Genomic DNA, 27408 nt, shown 5'->3' on the forward strand with positions numbered 1-27408 from the left:
GGCCGTTCTGCCAGTGCCCTCCGCCCGTTGGCGTCGCCACAACTCCTCCCCCGCGGGGCGGGACCAGCGGCGCCGAAACCACACCTCCCGCCCCACGATTGGTGGGATCGCTCAAGGACGCCCCGCCCCCGTCCCCGGAGGGAGGAGTCCCATTGACGGAACAGCCGCGCGGCGCCGCAGCTGATTTCCGAGAATCCCCGCGGCGGCAGCGAAACCGAGACCGGCCCGGGGCGCTGCAGGCTCCCAGCGCTCCCGGAGGGGCCCGGAATGTCGATTCTTTGGGGCGGGAAGCGACGAGCTGTGCCAATAAATAACCGTTTACTGATGGTACCTTGCTAAGCACTGACGTTCCTTGTATCATTTTTAATTTCCACAAAACCCATCCAGGGAAAATGATTATCACTACTTAAGACGTTTTGTTTCTTTTTAAAGATTTTTATTTATTCATGGGAGACACAGAGACCTAGGCAGAGGGAGAAGCAGGCTCGCCATGCGGAGCCCAATGCAGGACTCCAGGACCACGACCTGAGCCAACAGGCGTCCCACGCCTCTACTTTAGATGTTTTATTTTATTTTATTTTTTTAAGTACATATTTTATTTATCTACTTTAGATGTTTTAAAAACTGAGTGTGGAGAAGAATTGTAATTGAGGCTCCTACAGGTGAAGCCTGGATTCAAATCCAAATCTTCTGACTCCAAACCCCAGACTTTAAAATCCCTGCATTTTAGAGCATTGCCTTCTTCCCTGATAACCAGGGATTTCGATGTTGAACACATATACATTACAGCTTGTCAAAATATTAGATTTATTCATTCTGTGATCACCACCTTTTATATCCCAAGACTACCATTCCCGGCATCTAAGTCAGAGTTATTAAATAAACCCTAAACTAATAAGAGAGCTGAACTAATACCAAAGCACCGTGGTAGTTGTTTCTTCCAGGTCACCCACATCTGAGGTACCCCCCAAGGCCTTCCTGCTGATCACTGGCAGAGCCGTGTTGGCCTCTTGCTCATAGTAATACTGGATCAACTGTTGAATCCCAGCCTTCACTGCAGGTTTAAGTGCGGAGCTGATTAGTACTCCTGTGGGTCCCCCAGACCATCCAGCAAGGGTCATCAGAAGGTCATAACCCATGTCTACGAGCCCATCTTGGCCTCGTTCCTTGGCCTTGTCTGAACAGCTCTGAGCAGCGTAGTACAAAGCTGTGCCCAGATTGTAGTAGGTTCCCACTACTGGAAACAACCGGACTACATTATGCACATTTTCCTCCTGCTCCTGCTCACAGTCATTGATAGGAAGGGAGCGTCGAGCCCTTTCTGGGCCTGGTTGCTCCCTGGCCAACAGCTGTAGAGCAGAGGCCAGGGCATCCATGGAAACTGCCCTTCCCGTGCTTCTCCTTTGCTGGAGCTCTTGAAGATGTCGGATGAGGATCTGTGTAGCTTTTACACCCCCCTGACGGTACAGCTGAAGTTGCAGGGGCCAGACATCAGCCTGGCAACCAGCTTTCTCCAGGGCAATCACCAGTGGCAAGCCCACCAGGAACTTGGGCAGAGGAGCCATGTAGGTGAAGCCAGGCAGGGACTTTGGGAGCAGAGTCTGGCAGGACAAGGAGTCTGAGGAAGGTGGCCAGGATCTCAAAGATGAGGGAATGTTTGTCCAGTTTCCATGTGAAATGACATCCACAGGGTGCAGCAGGAGGTAGCAAAAAAACAGTTCAACTTGTATCATGATGAATCTGAGGCCACACATATCTGAAACAGAGTACACTGGAGAGGAGATAAACCAGAAACACAAAAACCATTTCCCTGAGGGCTGTGGTCTGAAAGGAGCCCATGACTCAGGGCACACTTCATCCATCATCTCCAAACTTCTGCAGGAAATGCAGCCCAATTGTTCCCACTTGGCCTTCCCCATCTTCAAGTCACCAGAAACTTCCTCTGCTCTATTTCCACCCATGTATAAAGGGGCCCCAAAATACCACACTGTTCAGGTGAGAAATGAGACTGTCCTGATAGATTTGGTTGCTCCTCGATCCAGGTCTGCCCACTTCTCTGCCACGTGAAGAAAGGAGATACTTGCTCTCCCCCATAATCAGAAAGAGAGGTAATCTCTGCAAATATTTGTCCATTTGTATTGTCTGCTCAAACCTTGTCCCCTTGTCACACATTGACCTTGACACCTAAAACCCTGTTCTTTGGCATTTCCTATGTACCTGTCACTTTTCCACTCTAGCTTATGATATGAACTGGGAGACCCAGAGTCAGGAGAGATTAGGTACTATGATTCTCTATTGTATCTCTCTTTTCAGTTTATGAATTAAATTAGTGAGCTACAGCATTGGGGACTTAGTACAGGGTGGATGAATGACAAAAAGGTTAAATTACCTGTCATGCTTAGTACATGTTACATGCACTGTATATGATGGCTGAAAGAAAAGGGGGGAAATGCAAAATGGAATAAGAATTAGGGGCTGGGAAGTCTTAAGTAGAAAGGGGCAAAGCGAACACCAGTCACATGTTCAGCAGCATGAAATAAAGAACATACATCTGTCCTGAGTGCTCTTCTACATTTCTAACTACTTACTATGTCCCATCCTTGAACATAGTCCTGCGAGAAGAGACTTATTCCCTAGATGGCATTGAATATCTGAAATAAACCTTGACAAATCCCTGAATGCACCTTCCCGAATCCCATAAAGCACCTCCGAGTAACTGTGGAACATTTGCTAAGTTACGTTGTCATCATCCATAGACACTGAGAGGTTTTTAACTTAGAGGTTTCTTCAGCTTTTTGCCTAATTTTTTAAAAAGATTTTATTTATTCATGAGAGGCACAGAGAGAGAGGCAGAGACACAGGCAGAGGGAGAAGCTGGCTCCCTCGGGAAGCCTGATGCGGGACTCAATCCTAGGACTCCAGGATCACGCCAAACGCTGAGCCACCCAGGTGTCCTGCTTTTTGCCTAATTCTTCCTCACGCTCCCAAACCTCATTCCTGCAGCTCTAGGGCATATTGACAGCAAAATCTTTGAACTATGTCACTAGCAGTATGGCAGGTGGCTGGTGGATCTATCACGCCAGCAGGTGTATCTGCCACAATCAATACATTCCACAGGTAAGTAGCTGACTGTTGGATTCATTCAAGCTTCCCCGCAGGTCCCCCTAGATCCCTCAGTGACCTTAGAATTGCCGATGCTTTCCTCATTGTGCTTTTTACTCTCATGGAGGAGAGGTTCAGTTCACTTTCCTCCCATCCTAATAGGCTGAAGCTGCAGAATGTGGGCCTCAGTCGGGCAAGCAGCCTCCTCCAGGGCCACCCCCAGAGCTAAGTTGGATAGGTAACTCAGGCAGAGGGGCTAAGGAGGGAGCAGTGTGCCAGAGATCCTGGCAGGTCTCGGGATCTGGCTGGAAAGTGTGTTCGGAGGGTGGCCTGTTTTTCGTGAAAGATGGCTGGAAGGTCAGGGCTCCTTTCTGGCCATTTCTTGGAAAGACAGTCAATGGGGACAGCAAGACACAACAAAGGGGTGCCTGTCTGGCTCAGTCATTAGAACACGAGACTCTTGATCTCGGGGTCATTAGGTTCGAGCCCTATGTTGAGTGTAGAGATCTCTTAAAAATGAAATCTTAGGAATCCCTGGATTGCTCAGTGGTTTGGTGCCTGCCTTTGGCCCAGGCCGTGGTCCTGGAGTCCCGGGATCAAGTCCCACGTTGGGCTCACTGCATGCAGCCCGCTTCTCCCTCTGCCTGTGTCTCTGCCTCTCTCTGTGTGTCTCTCATGAATAAATAAAATCTTTTTAAAAATAAATAAATAAATAAAAATAAAATCTTAAAAAAAAAGGGCAGCCCGGGTGGCTCAGCAGTTTAGCGCCGCCTTCAGCCCAGGGCATGATCCTGGAGACCCGGGATCGAGTCCCAACGTCTGGCTCCCTGCATGGAGACTGCTTCTCCCTCTGCCTCTCTCTCTGTCTCTGTCTCTCATGAATAAATAAGTAAAATCTTAAAAAAAAATGGCAAAGGAACAGCACAGTCTAGATCATGGGGGGTCAGCAGGAATAGCCCACAGGAAACATGAAAGTAGTGCTTGGGGTGGGAAATGGGGAAAGGATTGGGGCAGAGACACCAAGACTAGTCAGAGTTAGGAAGTGGCTCTGTCTTGGAAACTTCGATAACCCTGGACATAGCTTTGCCCCCACCCTTACAAGCTGTGGGTGGTCCTCACCTGCTCCAGAAAGAAACAAGCCGGAGGAACAAGATGGTCCAAACCCGTGCTTTCCTCAGTGCTTCTCTAATCTGAGTGACAGCTTCCTAAAGTTCACCTTCTCTACACCCCAGCCAAAAAAAATTTGGCCTTTCTGAAAACAGTGAAGGACATATGTTCAAAAATATTTATCCACCTGTTCCTGGCACAGGCTTTCCCCCCTCACCTTTGCCCCATGCTGACAAATGGGCCATCGCCCTTTCTAGCTACTGCTTTTCCTGCCTCATATCCCTGTCACCTAAGGATTTCTCTAGACCCAAACCCAGATCAGGAAAAATTCCCCAGTCTCCTCTGGGGAAGCAGGGAGGCAAAAGGCAGGGATGTCAATGATTCTGAGTGGAGCCCCCAAAATAGTGTTGTTTTCTTAAATATTTTATTTGAGACAGAGATTGAGCACGAGAGGGAGGAGTGTTAGAGGGAGTAGTAGACTTTCCCCTGAGGGAGGAGCCTGATGCAGGGCTCAATCCTGGGACTTTGAGATCATGAGCCAAAGGCAGATGCTTAACCCAGTGAGCCACCCAGGTGCTCCCACCGCCAACAGTTCTTATTCAATGGACTTACCAGGTAGAAAAATGTGAAAATAGAACCTATTGGCATGTCAGACCAAAACCAGAGCAACTTTTGTTTTTGTCTTGTTATTACAGCGCAATACAACTAACCACATTCATTACCCTGACAGTGCCTCTCTGTAAGCCTTTATTAGAACTATAGGAATTGATCTTCGTTTCTCATTTCTAGGAGTCTATATGAGAAATCATAATCTGGAAAATAGGGAATGTTGGCATATGGTACCTTCTGAAAACTGATACAAAAAGCCCATCATTTTAGGCAGCCCGGGTGGCTCAGCGGTTTAGCATCGCCTTCAGCCCAGGCTGTGATCCTAGAGACCTGGGATCAAGTCCCACGTCGGGCTCCCTGCATGGAGTCTGCTTCTCCCTCTGCCTGTGTGTGTGTCTCTCATGAATAAATAAATACTTAAAAAAAAAAATCCCACATTTTGCCATACAGTTTCCTCTCAGGTGCTCTAGCCTATTTCTGGCAGACAGCCAAAGGCATTAGGCCAGTGAACAAATCCCAGGTTCCTTCTTACTCCTCTCAGTCCCAGGAGGGGCCCCTAATGAGCATAAAGAAATTGGGGCAGGGAGGAAGGGGAAGTTCTCTAGAACAAAAGGAGTAAGTCTTCAGGGATCGCCTGGGACACAATCCTAAAACTGGAAAAAGGAAGAACTGGATTTAGAGGCATTCATTACTGTTGCCTGAAATTTCTGGACCCTAAATCCATGGAGCACAAGACTCCACTGCTTCTGTATAGCTTAGAGAAGTTTTTGGATCCTGTCAGAGTCTTCCATTTTTTAAAAAAATTTTTATTTATTTATGATAGTCACAGAGAGAGAGAGAGAGGCAGAGACACAGGCAGAGAGAGAAACAGGCTCCATGCAGGGAGCCCGACGTGGGACTCGATGCCAGGTCCCCAGGATCACACCCCGGGCTGAAGGGGGCACTAAACCGCTGAGCCACCGGGGCTGCCCACAGAGATTACTTTAAAAAAATAAAATAAAGGCGGGCGGGGGGGGGAGGGAAGGACAGTGTAAAATATGGGCATGACATAAAATAAGGTGGTTGAGGCTATGCGATCAAATCATGCTATTCCAAATCCAGACTGTCCCGAAAGAAATGGGAGACCATTTCTCCCATTCAGAACCACATTTTAAAAGAATTCTGCGGGTAGGGGGATCCCTGGGTGGCGCAGCGGTTTGGCGCCTGCCTTTGGCCTAGGGCGCGATCCTGGAGACCCGGGATCGAATCCCACGTCGGGCTCCCGGTGCATGGAGCCTGCTTCTCCCTCTGCCTGTGTCTCTGCCTCTCTCTCTTTCTCTCTTTGTGACTATCATAAATAAATAAAAAATTAAAAAAAAAAAAAGAAATGAGGAAGTGTGTACTCTGGGGGTCAAACCAATGTAATATGTGACTCATTCTCTTAAGCTCCTTTGGCCACAGCTGCAGTTCAACCTTTATCTGCCCTATGAACCTGGGTGGGAGAATTTAAGGGAGAGAGAATCTGTTTCCTAGAGCCCCAATCACAGTCTCAAGAGCCCTCTTAGCCATCAGTAGCTGGACAGGGTGGGTGGGCAGGTGGAACAGACCAAAAATAAAAACCCAAGAAGTGAAAGATTTTTTTAAAAAAAGATTTTATGGGCAGCCCACTGAGAAGGGAGCTCCACACAGGGCTCAATCCTAGAATCCAGGTATCATGACCTGAGCTGAAGGCAGATGCTGAACCGACTGAACCACCCAGGTACCTTGTGATTATTTATTTAACATAATGAGCATGTGGTCTCTTTTTTGGGTGATGAAAATGTTCTAGAATTAGACAGTGATGATGAATACAAAACACCTTGTATATAACAAAAGCCAATGAATTGTACACCTTAAAATGTTTTTATTTTTTAAAAGATTTTTTTTTATTCATGAGAGACACACAGAAAGAGAGAGGCAGAGACACAGACAGAGGGAGAAGCAGGCTCCATGCAGGGAGCCTGGTGTGGGACTCGATCCTGGGACTCTAGGATCACGCCCTGGGCCGAAGGCAGACACTCAACTGCTGAGCCACCCAGGGATCCCATCCTTAAAATGTTTAAAATGCTGAATTGTTATTTGAATTTTACCTTAAAAATACATTCAAAATCTCAAAGAATTCATCACCAGCAGACCTGTACCTGTACTAACTATAAGCAAGGCCCTAAATCTCTTCAGTTCTGTAAAGGCTAAGTAAGAGGTGAGGAAGCTGTAGAAGAAAAGCTGGAAGCTAGCAGAGGTTGGTTCATAAAGTTTAAGGAAAGCCATCTCCATAACATAAAAGAACAAGGTGAAGCAGGAAGTGATGATGTAGAAGCTGCAGCAAGTTATCCACATCTAGGGGCACCTAGATCTTAAACATACAACTCTTGATTTTGGCTCAGGTTGTGATCTCAGGGTTCTGAGATCCAGCCCCGTGTCAGGCTCTGGGCTCAGCACCGAGTCTGCTTCTTTCCCTCCCTCTGCCACCTGCCCCTTGCACTCTCTCTTCTTCAAATAAATAAATAAATCTTAAAAAAAAAAATTTCATGATTCGTGGGAAGAGGCCAAAATATCAACATGAACAAGAGTTTGGAAGAAGTTGATTTGAACCCTCATGGATGACTTCGAGGGGTTCTAGACTTCAGTGGAGGAAGTCACCGCAGATGTGGAAATAGCGAGAGAACTTGAATAAGAAGTGGAGCCTAAAGATGTGGTAACAATTGCGGCAATCTTACAATAAAACTTTCTCAGATGAGTAGCTGCAAAGAAAGTGTTTTCTTGAGATGGAATCTACTTCTGGTGAAGATGCTGTGAAGACTGTTGAAATGAGAGCAAAGACTTTAGAATGTTACATCAACTTAGTTGATAAAGCAGGAACAGGGTTTGAGAGGATTGACTCCAATGTGAAAGCAGTTCTACTGCAGGTAAGACGCTATTGAGCAGCATCACATGCTACAGAGAAATCATTCATGAAAGGAAGAGTTGATCAATACACAAATTTTATTGTCTTATTTTAAGAAATTGCCACAATGGGGCCGCCTGGGTGGCTCAGTCAGTTGAAGGTCTGACTCTTGGTTTTGGCTCATGTCACAATTTCAGGGTCATGGGATTAAGCCCTGGGATGGGCTCTATGCTCAGTGTAGCCTCTGCTTGAGATTCTCTCCCTCTCCCTCCCACTCTGCCTTTCCCCTAGCTTGTGCACCTCTCTCCCTCCCTTTCTCAATTAATTAACAAAAAATATTTTACTTTTTATTCATAAGAGACACAGAGAGAGAGGCAGAGGCATAGGCAGAGGGAGAAGCAGACTCCATGCAGGGAGCCGGATGGGGGACTCATCTTAGGACCCCAGGATCTAATAGGCCTGGCACTGGGGAAGCCCTAGAGCAAACTGACTACCAAGCTGAAGCCTGGACCTGCAGCTTTAGCTCTGCAGGCTGGGATGTGTGAAAGTACACAGAGCCATACCCACCAGCTCCAAGGACTCTGGAATGGCCGTGCATAGGCAGCAGATACCATGTGATACCTTGGCCTCTGCACTGCAGGTGTTGGACTCAGGGAAAGCCACATGTGTCTCTCCACTGAGCACCAGGAGCGGGAGCAGCCAAGCACAGTGAAGTCCAGTCGTTGTCAGGAGTAGGCCCCTATTATAAACGGTGCAGCTTAGTACCGTGCTGCTTAGAGCTGCTCAGAGGCTATTATGTATGTCTGAGATGGGCCATGGACCTGGTTTACAACTTTCTGATAATTGTGGTGGTTAGAACCAATGTGCTTGTTGGTCAGCTCTGCATTTAAGCCTGTGGTAAAGGTTGAGGTTTAGCAGTTGGTCCAGTACTACTAGGAGAAACATCCTCTTCCCAGAGACAAGGGAGTAGCGCTTGGGGGAACCTCAGATGTGAATGGGCTGGAGGAAACAACTCCCATGACCTCAAAGGGGCCGGTGTCAGAGGTAGTTTAGCTCTCTCCTGGTGATGGGTCTTATTTAAGAGCTATACTTTAGAATCGCTTCTTGGCCTTTTGGCCAAGATCAAGTGAAGAGCTATAAGAGTCTGACTAGGAGTTTTGTGCTAGAAGAAAAGTAGGTGTAGAAGGAATGATTTTTTGATAAGCTGTGTGTGGCGTGCAAAATCCAAAATAAGCATTAGCTCTGATATCCAAAGGATACACAATGATGAAAAATACAACAGTATGCTAATACTTAGCATAGTATTATGACTCACTGGGGAGTCTACTAAATAACTTAAAGTATGCTAATTTAAATTTAACAGGTTTCATACTTGGTGATTATTCTATAGATGCTTAAAAAGAATGTGATGGTTGGGTAGAGTGTTCCATAATAGCCAATTAGATTCAGTTGTTTAATAAGGTCATTAAATTCTATATCCTTGGGACGCCTGGGTGGCTCAACAGTTGAGTGTCTGCCTTTGGCTTAAGGCGTGATCCTGGGGTCCTAGGATGAGTCCCACATCGGGCTCCCTGTAGGGAGCCTGCTTCTCCCCCTGCCTGTGTCTCTGCCTGTGTCTCTCATGAATAAATAAAATATTTTAGACTTGGTTTTTATTTTTTTTATTTTTTAAAAATATTTTATTTATTTATTCATGAGAGACACAGACTGAGAGAGAGAGAGAGAGGCAGAGACACAGGCAGAGGGAGAAGCAGGCTCCATGCAGGGAGCCCGACGTGGGACTCGATCCCAGGTCTCCAGGATCATGGGATCACGCCCTGGGCTGAAGGCAGCGCTAAACCGCTGAGCCACCCGGGCTGCCCCATCTCTTGCATTTCTAATTCCACCTAGGCCTCTTCTTCCCGAAGAACCTGAACTGCATATGTACTGACTAGAGCTGGTCCAATTCTCAGACACTCCCCAGTAGCCTCAGATTTCTTTCTTTTAGCAATATCTACCTCTCCCTGCCACATTCCCACTCTAGTTCAACATAGATATCCAGGGAGGCCTAGAGTGAGAAATCCAGTGGCTGGGACTCAAATATGTAAAGATAGCTTTTTATTCCTCTTTTCATTTAAAAAATAATTTCAAAATATGGGGTAAATAAATGGAAAAGGACAGCAATACTTCTGTACCCAACCACAGTAAACGGTCTATACTTGATAAGACAAATTGGTAGAAGAAATTGGGGCTGGAAGTTTCAAAGAAGACTGGCAGGTCAGGGCCCCTTTCAGGGTATTTCTTGGAAAGACAGCCAATCGGCACCGCCAGACACAGCAAAGGAGCAACAGGCCTGCTGAAAAGAAGCAATGCTCAGATTGGGAAGTAGGGAAAGGCTTGGCATAAAGATATACCAAGACCAGTCTGAGCTGGGAAATGTCTCAGCCCTTGGAAACCTCAATTACCCTGGGGATCACTTCACTCCCTACCTTTAGAGGTTGTGGGAGGAAAAAACAAACAAACAAAAAACCCAAAACAAGTCAGAGGAACAAGACAGTCCAAACACATCCTTTACCTAGGGGTCTCCCTGACCTGAATCTCACCTTGGCCCTACCTTAACCATAAACACAGGGAGCCAGAAAGCTGACGATTTCCAAGAACAGGGAAGGACATGACATTTTTTTTTTTTAAGGACATGACATTTGTAATATTTATCCATCTCTTTCTTGCCTGGACTTTATCTTTCTACTCTGCCCCAAGCTGGCAAACTGGTTTTTGCTCCTTTTGTGGCTTCTGCTTCTTCCTGCTCCATACACTTGTCACCTGAAGATTTATCCGATGAAGGATCTTGAGGTGAGAATGTTTTCGTGTCTTCTGTAGGGAAGGCGGGAGAAAAGGGGCGGGTGGTGGTCTCTTTTAACCCTAAGACTTAAAAGTTCTTCTTCCAAGAACACAGGCAGAAGGCTGGGGTACTTGGACAGATTGATATGTCAGATTAACCTTTTGCAACTTTTAATTTTACACATTTAATACCAAACACAAACCAAATACATTCACCACCTAGAGGGTACTGCACCCTAACCCTACCTTAACTGCAGGAATTAGGTTCAATCTGATGTCTAGGGAGGATCACAGGAAAGAAACAAGGACAGGATCATTTGGCGCCTTTTTAAAATGGTGCAACACCCCCACCCACCATGTCACAGAGCTCCCCATCTGGTGCTGTGACCCACCTCTAGCAGAAAGCCAAAAGGGGTCCAAAGTGCCTTCTATATGTCACTTATTTCTCCCATTTGCTAAAGGGTGCTACTAACCCAAAGAAACAGATCCTAGAAGAGGAGGAAGTCTCCAGAGAGCTACTGAGGCATACTCCTAAAACCAGGAGAAGCAAGGAGTGACTGCAGAGAGGTCCAACGCTGTTGCCTGAACTTCCTAAATCCCAGATCCATGGGGAAGCCCAGGACTCTATTGCTTCTGTCTGGTAAAAGGAGTTTCTGGGTCCTCTGTGACCCTCTGAATTCTGACTTAAATTCGCCACCTAAAAATGGTCTACTCCCACTCCGAAGCTTCTGGTTCTTCAGTTGCTGTCATCTTCATCCTCAATCTGAAACCGTTTCTTCTTTTGGATTTTTGGAGTTCTCGACTCTGGTGCTAGAGGAATGACAGGGATGAGAAGAAAGAGTATCTAAACATGTTAAGGGGGAAGGAGAGGAGTAGTGTTGACCTTCAGGTTTGAGGAGAAGAGTGCGAGAGGTCAGAAGAAAAAAGCAGATCCCAGTAAGACTCCCTACCTCGGCTCCTACCCTCATCTTCCTCCTGTTCCTCATCACTGTCTAGTAGTTGTCGCTTCCTGGATGCCATTTTCAGCTGTTCTTTCTCACCAGCAGCCCCTTCCCCTGAAGTGACCATAAGAGGCATGGAATTAGGGAACTGAGGCCTCATGTTCTCAGAATACCCTATCAGCCCTCTTGATCAACATGGCTGGCCCATAGTAAGTACCCAACAGGTAAGTGGTCTTACCCCCTGTGGACACCAGGCTGGCTTTCTTTTTTCGGGCTAATAAGAGGGCCCTCAGGGCTTGTGACTGGTGCTCCTTTTGGTGCTCCTCTTGGTGCTCCTCTTCAGGGCTGTGCTCCCTGGGGACTCTAGGTTCTAGTCCTAGCTGAAGTTCTCCCTCCTCCTTTGGCTGACTCAAAGAAGCTGCTACCCTCCGGAGCTGGGTAGGACTCAGCTTGGCTGGAATTCTCCAGAAAGTTTCCTATAGGAGCAAAGAAATTGAAAATGGAAAAAAAAAAAAATCAAAAACAAAAATAAAAAAATTAACATGGAAGTAAGACTCTAGTTCATCAGATCTTCATATTATTCATTGAAAAAATATGATCCCACATTGGTAAAGATCCATGAAGGTGATAAATTCTACTTATTGCTTATTTATCCAATATATGCACAATGTATAGCCCAGTGCCTGATACATCAGAAGGTTCCCAGTAAATTCAGTTGTTAGCTAAATAAATCAATGAGCGGATATTGTGGATCTAAAGGTGAATCAGATATGATCCCTGCTTTCAAGGAACCCACAATCTAAAGGGAGAAAGGACCAACATACTGTAACATCACAGGACTGGGGCTACATCAAGGGAATGAGCAAATCCCCACTACCAAAGGCCAGGCACACCACTCAGAGACTGTGGACTCTGTCCCGCCAACGGCGGGGAGCCACCCAGTGCTCTGGACAGGGAGTGAGATAATCAAAACTCTACTCTAGAAAGGTAACTGGGAGGGTAGCATGGAAGGCAGAGTCCGGGGATGGGGAGGTGACAGAAGATGAACAGGACGGCTGCCGCTCAGAGCTGACTGGAAGTGAGGTCAGAGATGGCAACTGCAACGAGGAGGAAGAGACATATTTTAAGATAGCAGCAACACCCCGTGGCTGATACTGGAACCAGTGTATTTACCTGCCCAGAGGCAGGAGGCCGAACCCCTAGCTTGCGCAACAGCTGCTGAAACTGCTCATTTTCCATGGCTTCCTCAGTTTCTTCCGTCAGTGGCACCAAAGGGACTGCCTGGGAGCAGCCTAGGACAGGGTCGATAGTCATGTGGTGAAGACAGGAAGCCAGAACTGGTCGTTCATCCCACCACGACCAGGACTCTAGCAGCTTCCAGCACCCCAGCCCTGAAAACTGTCGTTTATCCACTCACCATCCTCTTCTCGATCGTCTGCTACTCGAATCAGGCAGTTCTGGAGCCACAGAAGGGGAGCAGAAAAGCCTAAGGGAAGGAGGGAAGCCTATGGGCTCATGCTGCCAACCCCTCCACCTGAGACGTCTCTACCAGCCCAAGTCCTCACCTTCCTGATACAGGCTCTGCCCAAGGGTTTCAGTTGAAAGGCCTGAGCTACCCTGGGCTTGCTCTGCTTCCGAGTTCTCATCTTTCTCTGCATCCTCATCACTCTCTCCCTCTGGCGGGTTTTCTTCTTCTTCTACCAGATCTTCCTGGCCAAAATCTTGCGGGGACTCCTCCCCAGGAGGCTAAAATTCAGTGGGGTGGGAAATGAAAAAAGGGGTCAGGATGAGGAAACGAGTGGAGTCCTCTGGTTCTTAGTATATATGCTGCCGAAGCGAGCACAAGTCTTGTTCTTGACCACTCGTGGAAACTGGGGGGACCTCACCAGAAAATCCTAAGGCAGGAGCAATGTGAGGGGCACTTCAGCAGAGCCAGGGAAAGACCATTACCGAGCCTGAGGGCATGGACTTCCTCCGCCGTTTCTTATATAGCTCCCGCCGCTCGGCCACCAGTCCCAGAGCCAGCAGCTTATCCACTATTCGCGCCCGTGAGCGTTTGGCTGTGATATTCTTCATGATATGATCTAGCACATCTACAAAGAGAGAAAGTGTAAACACTAGAGGAACAGGGGAAAGGGAGTAGTGATGGCGAGCAAGAGGAAAGAGGCTAATTCAATTTGGAAAGAGGCTAGTTCAATTCACTCACAAATACCCCCCCCCCCCCCAAATACGGTAAATGGAGAGAAGGGATGGGATAAGCCTCCCTCGGGAAGAGGAAGCAGGGGAAAGAAATGGGTGGCTTGGCTCCCGTCTCAGGGCCTCGGAAGCCCCTGTCACTTACCATCTGAATCCTGGAACTCCTCAAAAAGCCGCTGCAGCTCTAGCTCCTGATCTTCTGTCCACAGTACAATTTGGGTTCCTTTCCTGCTTAAGAAGGCGTCAGTGGAAGAGGGGGCTCGAGGAGGAAACAGAGGACTCCCAACCTGAAAGCCCTCCAGAGCATGCGCCTCTACCTCGGGAAGTCCTTGACACTGTCAGCCAGGCCCAGCCGTACCAGATGGTGGGTGACCTGCTTGCGTGTTCGAGGGGTTTTCAGGTGTGCCAAGATGATGTCTATCACATCCTGACCTAAGGTGGAGGAGCAGTGAGGCTGTCAAGAGGCGTCCTAGAGCTCAGGCTCATGAATCTTCAGATCTTAAGGACCCATACCTTCCACATCCCTATGGGCAAGGTACAATTCCTGAAGCTGGGCCTCCTCCTCTGGGCTCCACGTAGGGGGTTTGTGACTGGAAGATCTAAATGAGGAAAGGAGAGTGGCGCCTGGGTGGCTCAGTGGGCTGAGCATTTGCCTTTAGCTCAGTCATTATCCAGGGTCCTAGGGCCGAGCCCTGCATCGGACTCCTTGGTCAGTGGGGACTCTGCTTCTCCCTCTGCCTCTGCCCTTCCCCTTGCTCTCTCTCTCTCTCAAATGAGTAAATAAAATCTTTATAAATAAATAAATAAGAAAAGGAGAAAAGGAACATGTAGGATGTTGGCTTCAAAAGAGGAGAGACCAAAGGCCCTCTCTGGTCAACTCTAAAAGGAATAGGAAGGTAAAAAAAATTTTAAAAATAAAATAAAATAAAAATAAAAGGAACAGGAAGGGGAACACAGGTAACTCAGAGGAGCCAGCTAGCAGAGGCCTAAGGTGTGCTTCCTTTCCCTCATTCTCCTTTCATTTAAGAATCTAAAAGTCAAGCTAAGAGACTTTTCGGGTTGGGCCTATGGAGGCTGACACTACAGTGGCAGAGTGGATTATGGGAAAAGGAAGATGTATGAAAGAAGAAGAGCAGAGCTACAGGGAAAGAGGGCAAACATTTCCATGAATCCTCATAGTTTCCCAGCACATTTCAGGACAGGGCACATACAGACTCTCTCCAAGGGGAGAAACTGACCACCCCGCATGAAAGCTGCTGGAGGAAGGAAAAGAGAGTAGACAGGACACCTAGGATCCAGTCCCATTTCCTCTCTTGGGTGACTTTGGGGAAAACATTTCACTTTAGGGGCTTGTTTTCTCACCTACAAAAGGGGAAGAAAGACTAGCTGACCTGCAAGCTCTTCTAGCTTTGACACCCTGATTGTGTCACCCACTGTTGCCCATCCTTCCCCAACTTCAAGCTCACCCGTCATCCAGAGAGCCATAGCCCTCGGCCATCTCTCGAACCACAGCTGTGTTCTTCCAAAACAGTAGCTCCACAAAGGCTTTTGGATTGACTGCAGCCAATGCAAAGAACTTGCCCAGGATGTACCTGGCAAAAGTCACCAGCTCCTGTGGGAAGGGGAGGCTGCTTTGAAACCTCTGGCCTAAATGTACCCATAAACCCGGCCTGCTGGGTACTTTTTCTCTACCTGTTCCCAGCTGCCCCTCCTCATTCAGACTGTCTCCTAGTTTCCCCATCTGGCTCCCTCAACTTGCCTGCCCGCTTCCTCACTGGTCCATCATCTCTCAGCCCCTGACATCACTCAGCACCCTTTATCTCCTCAAGACCATCCTTTGTGACCCTAGGGCTCCCCTACACCTCTCGATCCTCGTTCCTCGGTGTGTCCTCACTTTGTAGGCCCCGGCAGCCGGGTCACTAAGCAGACGGTTGAAGAGGCAGAAGAGTGAAAGCTGGAAAAGGAGGGCTTCCATCTTGAGGTCATGGGCCAATCGGTGCAGCATCTTGACAACGCAGTGGTTAGTGTGGGCACTGTTCTGTCGGTAGCTCCGCAGCAGCACCACATAGGCTCGCACAACAGTTGAGCTTGCAAAACTGCATAAAGACAGGGAGGGAGAGAGGGTGTCAGCCTAAGAAGGATGCTGCCCACCCTCCCAACTCCACAATCTCCACCCTGGGACCAACTCAGTCCGTTCAGCCCGCACCGTTTCAGGTAGTCCAGAAAGTTAAATTCTTTCTCCGACACCTGGACCTCTTGCAACTCTTCCTCCTTCTCTTCCTCCTCCCCCTCTTCTTCCTCTTCTTCTGCCCTTCGTTCCTCTGGCCCCTGTTGTCCTATAGAAAAAGGGAGGATTATTGGGTCTCTGTGATGCTGGTTCTAGAGAAGAGCTGGGAGGAGAGAGGTGTGAAGGAAACAGACTCACGGGGAAGCGGGGCACTGATGATTTGTTTCAGCAGCTGGATCTCTTCCTCTACAGAAATGTCTTGTGAGCCAAACACATCTCCTTCTGGCCATACCTCCCTGGAGCACAGAGAAAAAAAAAAAGATTTCAACCAGGGGAGATTTGAGTCATAATTTGAAGTAGGCAAAGGAATTTAGACTCATCTCTCGTTTAGTAGCCAGAAAGAGAATGCAAACTGTTACCTCAAAGAGGATACAAAGACTCTAGGGAAATTTTCCCTCAAAAGCCACAATGCAATGAACACATAAGAACAAAATGCAAACAACCTAAATGTCTGACATTTGGTTAGACAAATGTACATTTGAAGTTGCCGTTAACAATTAAGGCAATATATCTCATGAGAAACAAGGTTCGTGATATACTGAGAAGAAAATATGAAACAGTATGTCAATATTGTTTTTATAAAAAAAGGCTGAATATCTGTATAGATAACCCAGAGGGAAAAGAATCAGAAAGATTACTCATCAAATTGTGAAAGATGATTATCTTCAGCCAGTAGAATTATCTACATTTTTTCCCCCAATTAACTGTGCTTTCTGGTATTTCTCAAAAATAAAATAGAAGGGATCCCTGGGTGGCTCAGCGGTTAAATGCCTGCCTTCCGCCCAGGGCATGATCCTGGAGACCCAGGATCAAGTCCCACATCAGGCTCTCTGCATGGAGCCTGCTTCTCTCTCTCTGCCTGTGTCTCTGCCTCTCTCTCTTTCTCTGTGTCTCTCATGAATAAATAAATAAAATCTTTAAAAAAAAATAGAAACAGGGACACCTGGGTGGCTCAGCGGCTGAGCATCTGCCTTCGGCTCAGGGCGTGATCTTGGGATCTGGGGATTGAGTCTCGTATCAGGCTCCCTGAGAGGAGCCTACTTCTCCCTCTGCCTGTGTTTCTGCCTCTCTCTGTGTGTCTCTCATGAAAAACTAAATAAAAATCTTTTATTTTTATTTTATTTTATTTTATTTTTTTAAATAAAAATCTTTTAAAAAGAAATAAATAATAAAATAAAATAAAATTTAAAAAAATAAGCAAAAGCCCCAATAAGCCAATCAAAACTCCCCAGGACTCTGTGCTCCGTATAGAGCCCCTGTGCTGCTGATGGGACTTCTCTCTTTCAAAGACAAAGAACCTTGTACCACAGTGAAAGCCTCCCTCTGCTCCTCCCAAAAGTCCAGGAGCTGGATCCAGGAGGATGGATGGGCAGGGTGCTTACCGGGCAGACCTAAGGAGGGTTAGGGCCTGTGAAGCCTGGCCAGCCAGGAGACAGTCCTGGATCCGCACCATGGCTTCCGCCCGCTGCTCTTCTACTGGCACTTCTGAGGCCGCATCAAAGGGAACCACAGAGTCCAAGCTGAGGTCGGGATCCTAGAACAGGATTAGGGCTATGGAACAGGGGAGGGAAACCCAGATGTCCTATTAGTGCACTACCCATGGGAAAGGTAAGGTTTTTCCTACTACCTACCTGGGCACAGCATCGTAGCTGCTCAGCCAGGGACGGCCACACAGCCTCTAGTTCACCTGCACTATAGGGGACATGATCAGAAGCAACAGGCTGACCTACGGCCTTCTTTTTCTTCTTTCTCTTCTTTTGTTTGTTCTACAGAGAAAGAACTATTGTCATGATGGCAGGAAAGCTAAGAGGACATTTTCCCATCAATGTCTTCTCTATTAATTAATTCATAAAGGTCTGAATTAATTAATTCAATAGTCACAGAGTGAACACTGTGTGCTATTCATAAGCAGTAAGAAAGCAGCAGTGAGGGATCCCTGGGTGGCGCAGCGGTTTGGCTCCTGCCTTTGGCCCAGGGCACGATCCTGGAGACCCGGGATCGAATCCCACCGTCGGGCTCCCGGTGCATGGAGCCTGCTTCTCCCTCTGCCTATGTCTCTGCCTCTCTCTCTCTCTCTCTCTCTCTCTGTGTGTGACTATCATAAATAAACTGAAACTTTAAAAAAAAAAAAAAAAAAGAAAGCAACAGTGAGAGTGAGTGGTATATTTCCTTGCCCTTGAGGAACACACAGTCCAGTGGAGGAGACAGGTGAGTAGATAAGTAAAGTATATTACAGTATGGATAAACTTAGAATACGGCTGGGCATAAAATGCCACGGCAAGGGACACCTGGGTGGCTCAGGAGTTGAGTGTCTGCTGCCTTCAGTTCAGGGCATGATCCTAGAGTCTCCGTATCAAGTCCCACATCGGGCTCCCTGCATGGAGCCTGCTTCTCCCTCTCCCTCTGCCTATGTCTCTCTCTTTCTGTGTGTCTCTTGTGAATAAATAAAATCTTAAAAAAAAAAAAAAAAAAGCCACAGCAGAACAAAGGAAAAGTACTTGACTTATTTCTGGGGGTCAGAGATTTCCCAAAAGCAGTGATATCTTAAGCAGATTATAGAATGAACAGGTTTGTTATGAAGATACAAAAGGCTTTGTAAAATGCATAGCACTACGTAAACATAATCTGTATTGTTTTTCTCCTGAAAAGCAGGAAAATGAGAGTCAACACCCCACCCTTGTTCCCTAAATCATGACTGAACCAGTTATGGGTACAGACAAATAGGATGGACTAGGAGGCCCTTGAGGTTCATGCTCTATTCAAGAAACTCAGAATTTAACACATCAAAGGTTAGGAGCATGAGCTTGGGAGTCCAACAGATCTGGATTTAAGTACTGACTCTTCCACTAGCAAGACCTCAAACAGGCTGCTTCACCACTCTGTGATGTGCCCTAGTCCTACTGTGAGGATTACACGAAAGCCTTATTAGCACAGCATCTGACACAGTCAACACTCAATAAACAACAGCACCTCTTATTTCTGATAAAACAATAGTCTTGAATTAAAAATATCTTTTAGTAAGGTCTCACTGGTACTACTGTCTCTTTTAACTGCTGTTCTCACTAAATTTTAAGCCACAGCATATAGAATACAGGAAGATTTTTACAAAGCAGAGTGTCTCTGTCTGTAGGATACAAATTCATTGAGATTTTCTTGTCTTAGACTTTAACATTTTATTTTATTTTTATTTATTATTTTTTTTAATAACATCTTATTTTTTCATCACTGTGAAGCGTACTCTTTAATCCCCATCCTCCCACCACCCTCCTCTGGTATCAATCAGTTTGTTCTTTAGTAGTTAAGAGTCTGATTGTTGGGGATCCCTGGGTGGCGCAGCGGTTTGGCGCCTGCCTTTGGCCCAGGGCGCGATCCTGGAGACCCGGGATCGAATCCCACGTCGGGCTCCCGGTGCATGGAGCCTGCTTCTCCCTCTGCCTGTGTCTCTGCCTCTCTCTCTCTCTCTCTGTGACTATCATGAATAAATAAATAAAATCTTTAAAAAAAAAAAAAGAGTCTGATTGTTGGTCTGTCTTTTTCCTTTGCTCATTTGTTTTGTTTCTTAAATTACACATGAGTGAAATAATATGGTATTTGTCTTTCTCTGCTGACTTATTTCGCTTGGCATTACTATCTCTAGCTTCAACCATGTTGTAAATGACAAGATTTCATTTGTTTTTATGGCTGAATAATATTCCATTACACACACACACACACACACACCATTCATCTATCAATAGATACTTTGGCTGCTTCCATAGTGTGGCTATTACAAATAATGCTGCAATAAACAAAGAGGTGCAGGTTTTTCTTTGAATCAGTGTTTTCTTATCTTAGACTTTTATTTATTTTTTTAAAGGATTTTATTTTTAAGTACTCTCTACACCCAACGTGTAGCTCAAACTCACAATCCCGAGATCAAGAGTCACATGCTCCACTGACTGAGCCAGCCAGGTGCCCTTGTCTACAACTTTTTATTTTTTATGCCATTTCAGGCTCATATTACAATCTCATCTTTAGGGATCTGGGGACTGATATGAGCAGCTTGAGTTATTCTAACAGTTACTAATATAGGATGAGATTCCAGACTTTCTGGCTTTTTATTTAGGGTGTTTGCCAGTTCACTATAATGCTACTGAAGTATAACCAAGAAGGATGATGGCATAATTACTAAGGTCTAAAATTACAAATCCCCAGAGTTGGGCAGCCCGGGTGGCTCAGTGGTTTAGCGCCGCCTCCAGCCCAGGGTGTGATCCTGGATATCTGGGATTGAGTCCCACGTCGGGCTCCCTGCATGGAGCCTGCTTTTCCCTCTGCCTGTGTCTCTGCCTCTCTCTCTGTGTCTCTCATGAATAAATAAAATCTTCAAAAAAAAAAAAAAAAGATTTTATTTATTTATTCATGAGACAGAGAGAGAAAGAGAGTGAGAGAGAGAGAGAGAGAGAGAGAGAGACGCAGAGACATAGGCAGAGGGAGAAGTAGGCTCCATGCAGCGAGCCTGACGTGGGACTCTATCCCGGGTCTCCAGGATCACACCCTGGGCTGAAGGCAGGTGCTAAACTGCTGAGCCACCCAGGGATCCCCAAATAAATAAAATCTCAAAAAAAAATGAAGATATTAAAAAACAAAAAGACAAATCCCCAGAGTTTATATGCTTTGTACATACTACATGTTTTGTAAATGTTTCCTGAGTGAATGAAGATATTTATGTTAGACTGGAGATTAATTTAATGAAAGAAGGAAACTACAGTAGACACACATCAGCAACACCAATAAACCTCTTGCCTTCCTTTGTTCAGAGTAGTTTTAACAGGTCAGCTTAAGCTGCAGAAACGTTGAGGTGAGTTCCTTGGTCTCCACCCTTCCCTCACGGCTCTTCCCACATTCCAGGGCTGCCCAGTACCTGTACCACCAGGTTCCCACGGCTCCGACAGAACCGCTCCAACATCTTGAGGAAGAGGTGGGTGGTTTCTATCAAGTCACGAAGGAAAGAGCGCGGCTGGCATCTCTCATCAAACTTTCGAAAGAGAGCCAGGAACAGTTCTCGGTACTCCATCACATAGAAGATGTTGTCTAGGAAGAGAAAGGAATGGAAGGACTGGTCTGGAAACTTTGGGAAGGGGAGGGGAGACTGGAAAGAGTGATATTGTGGTCAAGAGATGAGAAAGGCCAGGATTAGAGACAGGCCAGGGCCTCACTCTTGATGATGCGGCTGCTATCCCTCACAGCCTCATCTGGGGACATGTCCATCTCATTCACTGTGGCCAGCAGCTCCTGATAGGCCTTCAGGGCCAGGTGCATCCTGTAAGATGAGGCAAAGAGGAAAAATGGAGGACAATTTAGAAAACTGGCTCAGGGAAGCAGTACCCCTCTCCCCCCTTCCAAAAAGACAGTGCCATCAACACAACGACCCAGCTGGTCCTTGCTCCCCAGTCTGACCACCTTAATCCTGAAACAAGAAAGAAAGTACCACCCAGAATCCAGTCACTCACGACTGCCCAAATGCACACTCTGACCCCAATTTTCGTCCCACTCACCGACGTGCCCAGGAGGCAGCTTCCTTGCGATCAGTCAGCATCATCTCATAGTAATTGGTGAGGTTCTGCTCAATGAAGTGGAAGGTACGGACACTGAGGGTCTCAGAAACCAGGCCTGGCCGAAAGGAGGCAGCTCGGTTGAAGGCCATGAAGAAAGCCAAGGCCCACATGTAGTAGGTCTCATCATGTTGCTGAGCCTTCTCCCGCAGCAGGTAATCCTAATGTCCAGAAAAAAAAGACCACCCCATGACCCCAGGGTTTCCAACTTTCTCCTTGTCCTATGATGATAGGATAGATAGATGATAGGATAGACCCTGGACACCATTACAGCAATATTCTAGGATTCAGAATTTCCAGCCCTCTCTTGTTCTCCCCAGGTCTCTCCCCTTCCTCTGGGGAATTTCTCCAAGCCCCCCCTTTTTTTTTTTTTTTTAAGATTTTATTTATTTATCAATGAGACAGAGAGAGAGAGACAGAGACAGAGAGAGAGTGAGAGAGAGGCAGAGACACAGGCAGAGGGAGAAGCAGGCTCCATTCCATGCAGGGAACCTGACGAGGGTTCGATCCCGGGATCATGCCCCGGGCCAAAGGCAGGTGCCAAACCACTGAGCCACCCAGGGATTCCCCTCTCCAAGCCTTTTTTAAATTGTCCCAGTGACCTACCCCCTCCCAACATCCTCATGTCTCAAGGGTGCCCTATACCCTGTCCAACTACTAGTCCACACTCCAGGGTTAACCCCCCCCAGACCCCTCCCCAGTTGCCCTTCTTCCCCACCACTGGCCCCATCACCTCTCTCTTCCATCCTTCCCAGGCTCTCACCTTCACCGAGCCCATGAGCCGGTTATAACAATTCTCCAGGAACTCAGAGCAAAAGTCTCTGAGGAACAGTCTCACATTAAGGGCAGAGCGGCGCTGAATGGACAGCTCCCGGGCAGCTTGGCGACGTTTAGGCACCCTGCGAGGCTGCTTCCCCAAATCTGAACTGTAGTTTTGGAGCTGAGGGTGTGGGTCAGGGGATCAGAATTACTCCTCACCACCACCCTCCCCTTGCAGCTCTTTCCACATCCTTAGTGCTAGAATTTCCTCAGAAGAAACTCTTAGAAGGCTCCCTTCCTCTGGTACTAAGTGAAGATACAAGTAAAGACAATAATGTCAGAGGCTCTATTTCTCCTATTGTCTCCAATGTTCTAAGCCCCAGAACAAAGATGCTCTACTTCCAGAGATGCTTGCTTACCTTTCTTTTTTTTTCTTTTTTCTGATTTTATTCTTAAGTAATCTCTATACCTAATATGGGCCTGGAACTCGCAACCCCGAGATCAAGAGTTGCACGCTCCACAGACTAAGGCACCCAGGCGCCCCATCTGCTTACCCTCCTCCGGTACCGTCAACTCCACAATGCTCCCACCCCACGTGGGAAGCATACTCACGTTGTGGAGACCTTTGTGAAAGATGAGGTCCCTCTCCCCAATGGATTTCAACCCCTGGACAATGTAGGAGCCCCCAAATCGAGAATGCCTGTAGTAAAAAAAAAAGGAAAAAGAAAAAGAAAAAGAAAGAAAAAGAAAAAGAAAAAGAAAAAGAAAAAGAAAAAGAAAAAGAAAAAGAAAAAGAAAGAAAAAGAAAAAAAAAAAGCCCAGAGTGATTCCTCAAATCTCTGGAAACTTTATCTCCGTTCTCTTTCATTAGCACATCAGCGTGTTATGACTACAGAACGTTACCCAGTCACCACTGTCCTAGCCTTTGGCCCAAGTCCTCAGTGGGAAGGTTCCATACTGGAGGGATGGGAACATGGCCAGGGCACCTCCCGGTCACGTACCTGTTGCCTCGCTGAAGGGCTCGAGTCTTCTTTTCCGCCATCTCTCGCTGGCGCAACATCTCCAGTTCCGCCACATCTGTGCTCCGCTCCTGCGCTAGGCGTCCCTTTCCTACTCCTGCCAGCTGTTCAGGGTTCTAGATTTGGAACAAGGAGGAGAGAGTCAGAAGGACAGTCATTCCTTGTTCTAGGTTCAGTCCTAGGAGGAACAAAAAAGATGAAGGAACTAGGACTGCTGGAGGTGCCCCGTACTCAGGACATGGCTACTCTGTCTGCCACCCACCTGCCCCAAATAATTCAGCCATTATTTTAAGAGTGATTGTGGCTACACGGCAGAGACGTTCATAGGTGAAGAGCCTAGGGAAAGAAGCCAGGTTCTCACCTGGTCACGAAACATAAGCGAGATGATCTCTAGCACATGCAGACTCCACTGCTGCTCTGCAGGCGAGCTGGCCAGAAAGAGAAGCAGGTCATCCAGGCCACTGAGGTGAACTGCCCAGAGAAGCTGGTCATGGACACTGGCATCATCGTCGATCCTCTGAGCAGTGAGTGATGAGGGGAGGAAGAGAGGTCATTCAGTTCCACTGCCCTCCCCTGACGTTCTCCAATTCATTCCTTGACCAAGTTTCCCTCTCTTCCTTGTTGGAAGGCAGAAAAGCAAAAAAAAAAAAGGGGGGGGGGCGAGAGGGAGGTGGAGCACAACCTAACCAAGCATAAGAAAGCGGACAACCCAAGAACCTCTCACCTTCTCCTGATCAAGGTCGGTTGGAACATGGAGAATATTTCTGACCAGCAGCAGGATCCGTTCAATCAGCAAGTTGTCTTCCTCCTGCCGTTCCTCCCAGCCCTAGTCAGAAGGACAGTAAGAGGAAGAGACTCCTTGCAGAAGGCAGGCAGCATCTACTCTGGCTAGAGGACAGAGGCCCAGAGGAGAACCAGGATTAAGAAGGAAGAAAAGAGGGACGCCTGGGTGACTCAGTGATTGAGCATCTGCCTTTGGCTCAGGGCATGACCCGGAGGTTCCAGGATCAAGCCCCACATTGGGCTCCCCGTGGGGAGTCTGCTTATCCCTCTGCCAGTGTCTCTGCCTCTCTCTCTGTGTCTTTCATGGATAAATAAATAAAAATCTTAAAAAAAAAAAAAAAAAGGTAGGAAGAAAAGAGTTCAAGCAGTCCTGAGGCAGCCAGAGACAATGGATGGGACTCTGTATTGCAAGGACTGGGACCGTATCTCCAAACTCCACTGTCATGACAATGACCATCCTGGAGCCCTGCCCAAAGGAGGAGCGAGGCGCTAGCAGTCCCCTGGGATCCTGGAAGGTGGACACCCACTCACCAGCTGCAGCAGCTCATACAAAGTTTCACTGAGGACTCCAAAAGCCTTCTCATTGGCAAAGGCCTATAACAGAGGGGAATGGATCCTTAAGTGGCACCCACCCTCTCCATCCCTACTGCCCCCAGCTTCGGCCCCAGGGACCCTGAAAGAGAAACTCACCTCTTTGTAGGCCTGCAAGTAAGCTAACACCTGCAGAAAATGGTGCCGTAAGCTAGGCTCCTTGGGCACACTGCCGAAACAAAGCAAGGCTGGTTGTGTCAAGTTCACCATCAGCCTGGGGAGACAATGAAGGAGGGAGAAGTTATTCAGTGTTACCAGGGTCAAACGCCAAAATCTATCAGCTCAAACACCAAGGGTTGGTGCATGGTAAAAGTTAAAAAGCTGGGGAACCAACCTGATAACAGCATCAAAAAGAGGCTTGTCCTGGCGGTGTTGGGTAAGGATGGGCAGAAGGTCGCTCTGCAGGATCTGGGCTGCCCCCAGCTGCTGCCGCACATCACGAGTGTCATCCTCATGCCTCAAGTAGCGGATCAAATCCTTCACGCTCTCTTCAGGGACAGAATAAACGCTTACAAGGAGCCCTGGAAGGAGCTCCACTCCGGCCCACAGGCTATTCATACCCATGACTTGAGAAATTCTAGAGACTTTTTTCCCTGTTTCCTTAAAAAGGTACTCACCTAAGCAATCTGGTTCCTTGTGGTAAGTGTCTCCTTCTAAGTACCCAAGGGCACTACATGTGGCTAGAAGTTCACAATTCATCATGTTCAAGTCCATACACCAGTGGGCCAGCCGAGAGAGACAGACGTAAGGTAGGTGGAGACCGGACACAGAAATGATGAGGCCTGTAGAGACAGGGAAAGATAATAAAGGTAGGGTCCTCTCCATGAAAGGGAGAGGGGAATAGAACAGGACCCTAATGCTCAGAGTATTCTGAACAAGGTCCTCAAATGCTTCACTTTTGTCAAAACCAAATGTGCTAGGGATACCTGGGTGGCTCAGCGGTTAAGTGTCTGCCTTTGGCTCGGGTTGTGATCTCCACAGTTCTGGGATCGAGTCCCGTGTCGGGCTCCCTGCATGGAGCCTGCTTCTGACTATGTCTCTGCGTCTCTCACTGTGTCTCTCATGAATGAATAAATAAAATCTTTAAAAACAACAACAACAACAAACCAAAAGTGCTAGTCCTAGTCTCAGGGAAAGCTTAAATGCTTACATTAAGGCTTCTCCCTAATCAAAACCAAGGAAACTCCAAGCCTAAGAATTAAGCACCTGCTCCATACTCCAACTTGGATCTAAAACTATGGAAACGGTCTGTTTCAGAGTCAAGATAATGCATAGAAAAAAAGGGCGGCTAGAGAAAGGCATCAACTCTGAGACTTTTACCCTCAGGGGGCTCTGTAGCCTTTTGGAGGAAGGGGGGAAAATGATTCCCCGTCTCCCGTCAGGCCTCCTCCCCCTTCCCCAGCCCTTACACACCCAGTTACAGCTCTAGGGCTAAGAAACCAGCATCGACCATTCAGTGCTTCTACTTAGAATCTGACACTCCGGGATCCCTGGGTGGCGCAGCGGTTTGGCGCCTGTCTTTGGCCCAGGGCGTGATCCTGGAGACCCGGGATCGAATCCCACGTCGGGCTCCCGGTGCATGGAGCCTGCTTCTCCCTCTGCCTGTGTCTCTGCGCCTCTCTCTCTCTGTGACTATCATAAATAAATAAAAATTAAAAAAAAAAAAAAAAAGAATCTGACACTCCTTGGAGTCCTGAGGCTTCTGAGGCACTGGGGATGCGGAGAGAAAATTCCTTCCCTCTCCTCCTCAAAGTTACTCTTAAATTTTGGGGATCTTAGTAGAAACTAGTGTCTAACGGAATGGGTGAGGAAAAGTATTAAATGGGAACCGGTTAAACTCCCTTCACTCTCCTCCTTTTCTGAAACTTGTCCCCCCCCCCTTTTTTTTTAAGATTTTATTTACTCATCCAAGAGAGACAGAGAGAAAGAGGCAGAGATACAGACAGAGGGAGAAGCAGGCTCCATGCAGAGAGCCCGACGTGGGACTCGATCCCAGGACTCCAGGATCACACTCTGGGCCAAAGGTGGGCGCCAAACCGCTGAGCCACCCAGGGATCCCCTGAAACTTGTCCCTTTTGATGAAGATCCCTAAACCTTCATCAGATAACCAAGTAGGCGGAGACCCAGAATCTTGGATGTTTCGGAACCTGACCCTAATAACGCAGATACACACACAAACACATTATATCCACTAACCTGTTCCTGTGAAAAACTGGGAACATCTGTCAGTCTCGTCCTCTTAGCATATTCAGCGATACTGCTCTCAGCCCTTGGCGGCTTCCTCTATAAAGACCTTTCCCTGTTCCTCTAGGCCCTACCTCTAGCCCCTGACTCCACCCTGTTCCCCAAAAGTAAATGAGTTGTGTTCAAAGGACCAGGGTTTAATGTCTGATGTTATCTCCTTGCATTTATGTAATTGGTCTACTTCTCTAGGTTATCTGCTATCCTTCTACCCCCACCCAGTACTACTCTACTTTCTGAATGCTCAGCCCAGCAAGAGAGAGCTGTAAAGCACCGAATGACCAAGAAGTCTGAAAGCAGACTTCTCTTCAATGCCCTCTCTCATGGGACCTCTAGACCCTCAGACCTGGACTCCATGTGGTAGGGGGATCTCTGATTCTCCCCTTAGACATAACCATCTTTTTCAGCTAGATCACTGGTGTGTTTACATATGTGCACACACACACATATACACACAGAG

The 27408-nt window shown here is 47.3% G+C and overlaps 2 protein-coding genes across 5 annotated transcripts in view; both read right to left on the bottom strand.

The window, feature by feature from the left end:
- Positions 1-790: 790 nt before the first annotated feature.
- Positions 791-5606, bottom strand: APOF (apolipoprotein F). The gene is made up of 2 exons (XM_077913388.1): positions 4222-5606; positions 791-1756 (listed from the first exon to the last, which is right to left on the bottom strand). The coding sequence occupies exon 2, from the start codon at positions 1752-1754 to the stop codon at positions 909-911; it is 846 nt and encodes a 281-aa protein (XP_077769514.1). The 5' UTR covers positions 1755-1756; positions 4222-5606; the 3' UTR covers positions 791-908.
- Positions 5607-10694: 5088 nt separating this feature from the next.
- The window catches only part of TIMELESS (timeless circadian regulator), a 29132-nt gene continuing 12418 nt past the window's right edge, over positions 10695-27408 (bottom strand). For 2 of the 4 annotated variants that reach the window (XM_077913393.1, XM_077913394.1), the window contains exons 2-29: positions 25325-25489; positions 25042-25195; positions 24807-24921; positions 24648-24710; positions 24058-24159; positions 23695-23850; positions 23316-23449; positions 22927-23014; positions 22319-22495; positions 21499-21716; positions 21160-21263; positions 20865-21034; positions 17596-17730; positions 17347-17498; positions 16103-16200; positions 15884-16013; positions 15572-15773; positions 15144-15289; positions 14191-14276; positions 13995-14109; positions 13823-13905; positions 13432-13574; positions 13047-13227; positions 12899-12967; positions 12655-12773; positions 11720-11957; positions 11491-11595; positions 10695-11350 (exon numbers count right to left, since the gene is read on the bottom strand). In XM_077913393.1, the coding sequence (XP_077769519.1) occupies positions 11277-11350; positions 11491-11595; positions 11720-11957; positions 12655-12773; positions 12899-12967; positions 13047-13227; positions 13432-13574; positions 13823-13905; positions 13995-14109; positions 14191-14276; positions 15144-15289; positions 15572-15773; positions 15884-16013; positions 16103-16200; positions 17347-17498; positions 17596-17730; positions 20865-21034; positions 21160-21263; positions 21499-21716; positions 22319-22495; positions 22927-23014; positions 23316-23449; positions 23695-23850; positions 24058-24159; positions 24648-24710; positions 24807-24921; positions 25042-25195; positions 25325-25421 (3654 nt within the window). In that variant the 5' untranslated portion in view covers positions 25422-25489 and the 3' untranslated portion in view covers positions 10695-11276. Of the gene's footprint in view, positions 11351-11490; positions 11596-11719; positions 11958-12654; positions 12774-12898; positions 12968-13046; positions 13228-13431; positions 13575-13822; positions 13906-13994; positions 14110-14190; positions 14277-15143; positions 15290-15571; positions 15774-15883; positions 16014-16102; positions 16201-17346; positions 17499-17595; positions 17731-20864; positions 21035-21159; positions 21264-21498; positions 21717-22318; positions 22496-22926; positions 23015-23315; positions 23450-23694; positions 23851-24057; positions 24160-24647; positions 24711-24806; positions 24922-25041; positions 25196-25324; positions 25490-25633; positions 25654-27408 lie in introns of those variants that run through there. The other 2 variants (XM_077913396.1, XM_077913397.1) reach the window with 2 other exon arrangements.

Source organism: Canis aureus, chromosome 11 (assembly GCF_053574225.1).
Source record: "Canis aureus isolate CA01 chromosome 11, VMU_Caureus_v.1.0, whole genome shotgun sequence".
NCBI classification, from domain to species: domain Eukaryota; kingdom Metazoa; phylum Chordata; class Mammalia; order Carnivora; family Canidae; genus Canis; species Canis aureus.

Coding starts and splice junctions, on each gene's coding strand:
- APOF (XM_077913388.1), bottom strand. CDS start 1,754: ATGTGTGGCCTCAGATTCATCATGATACAAGTTGAACTGTTTTTTTGC.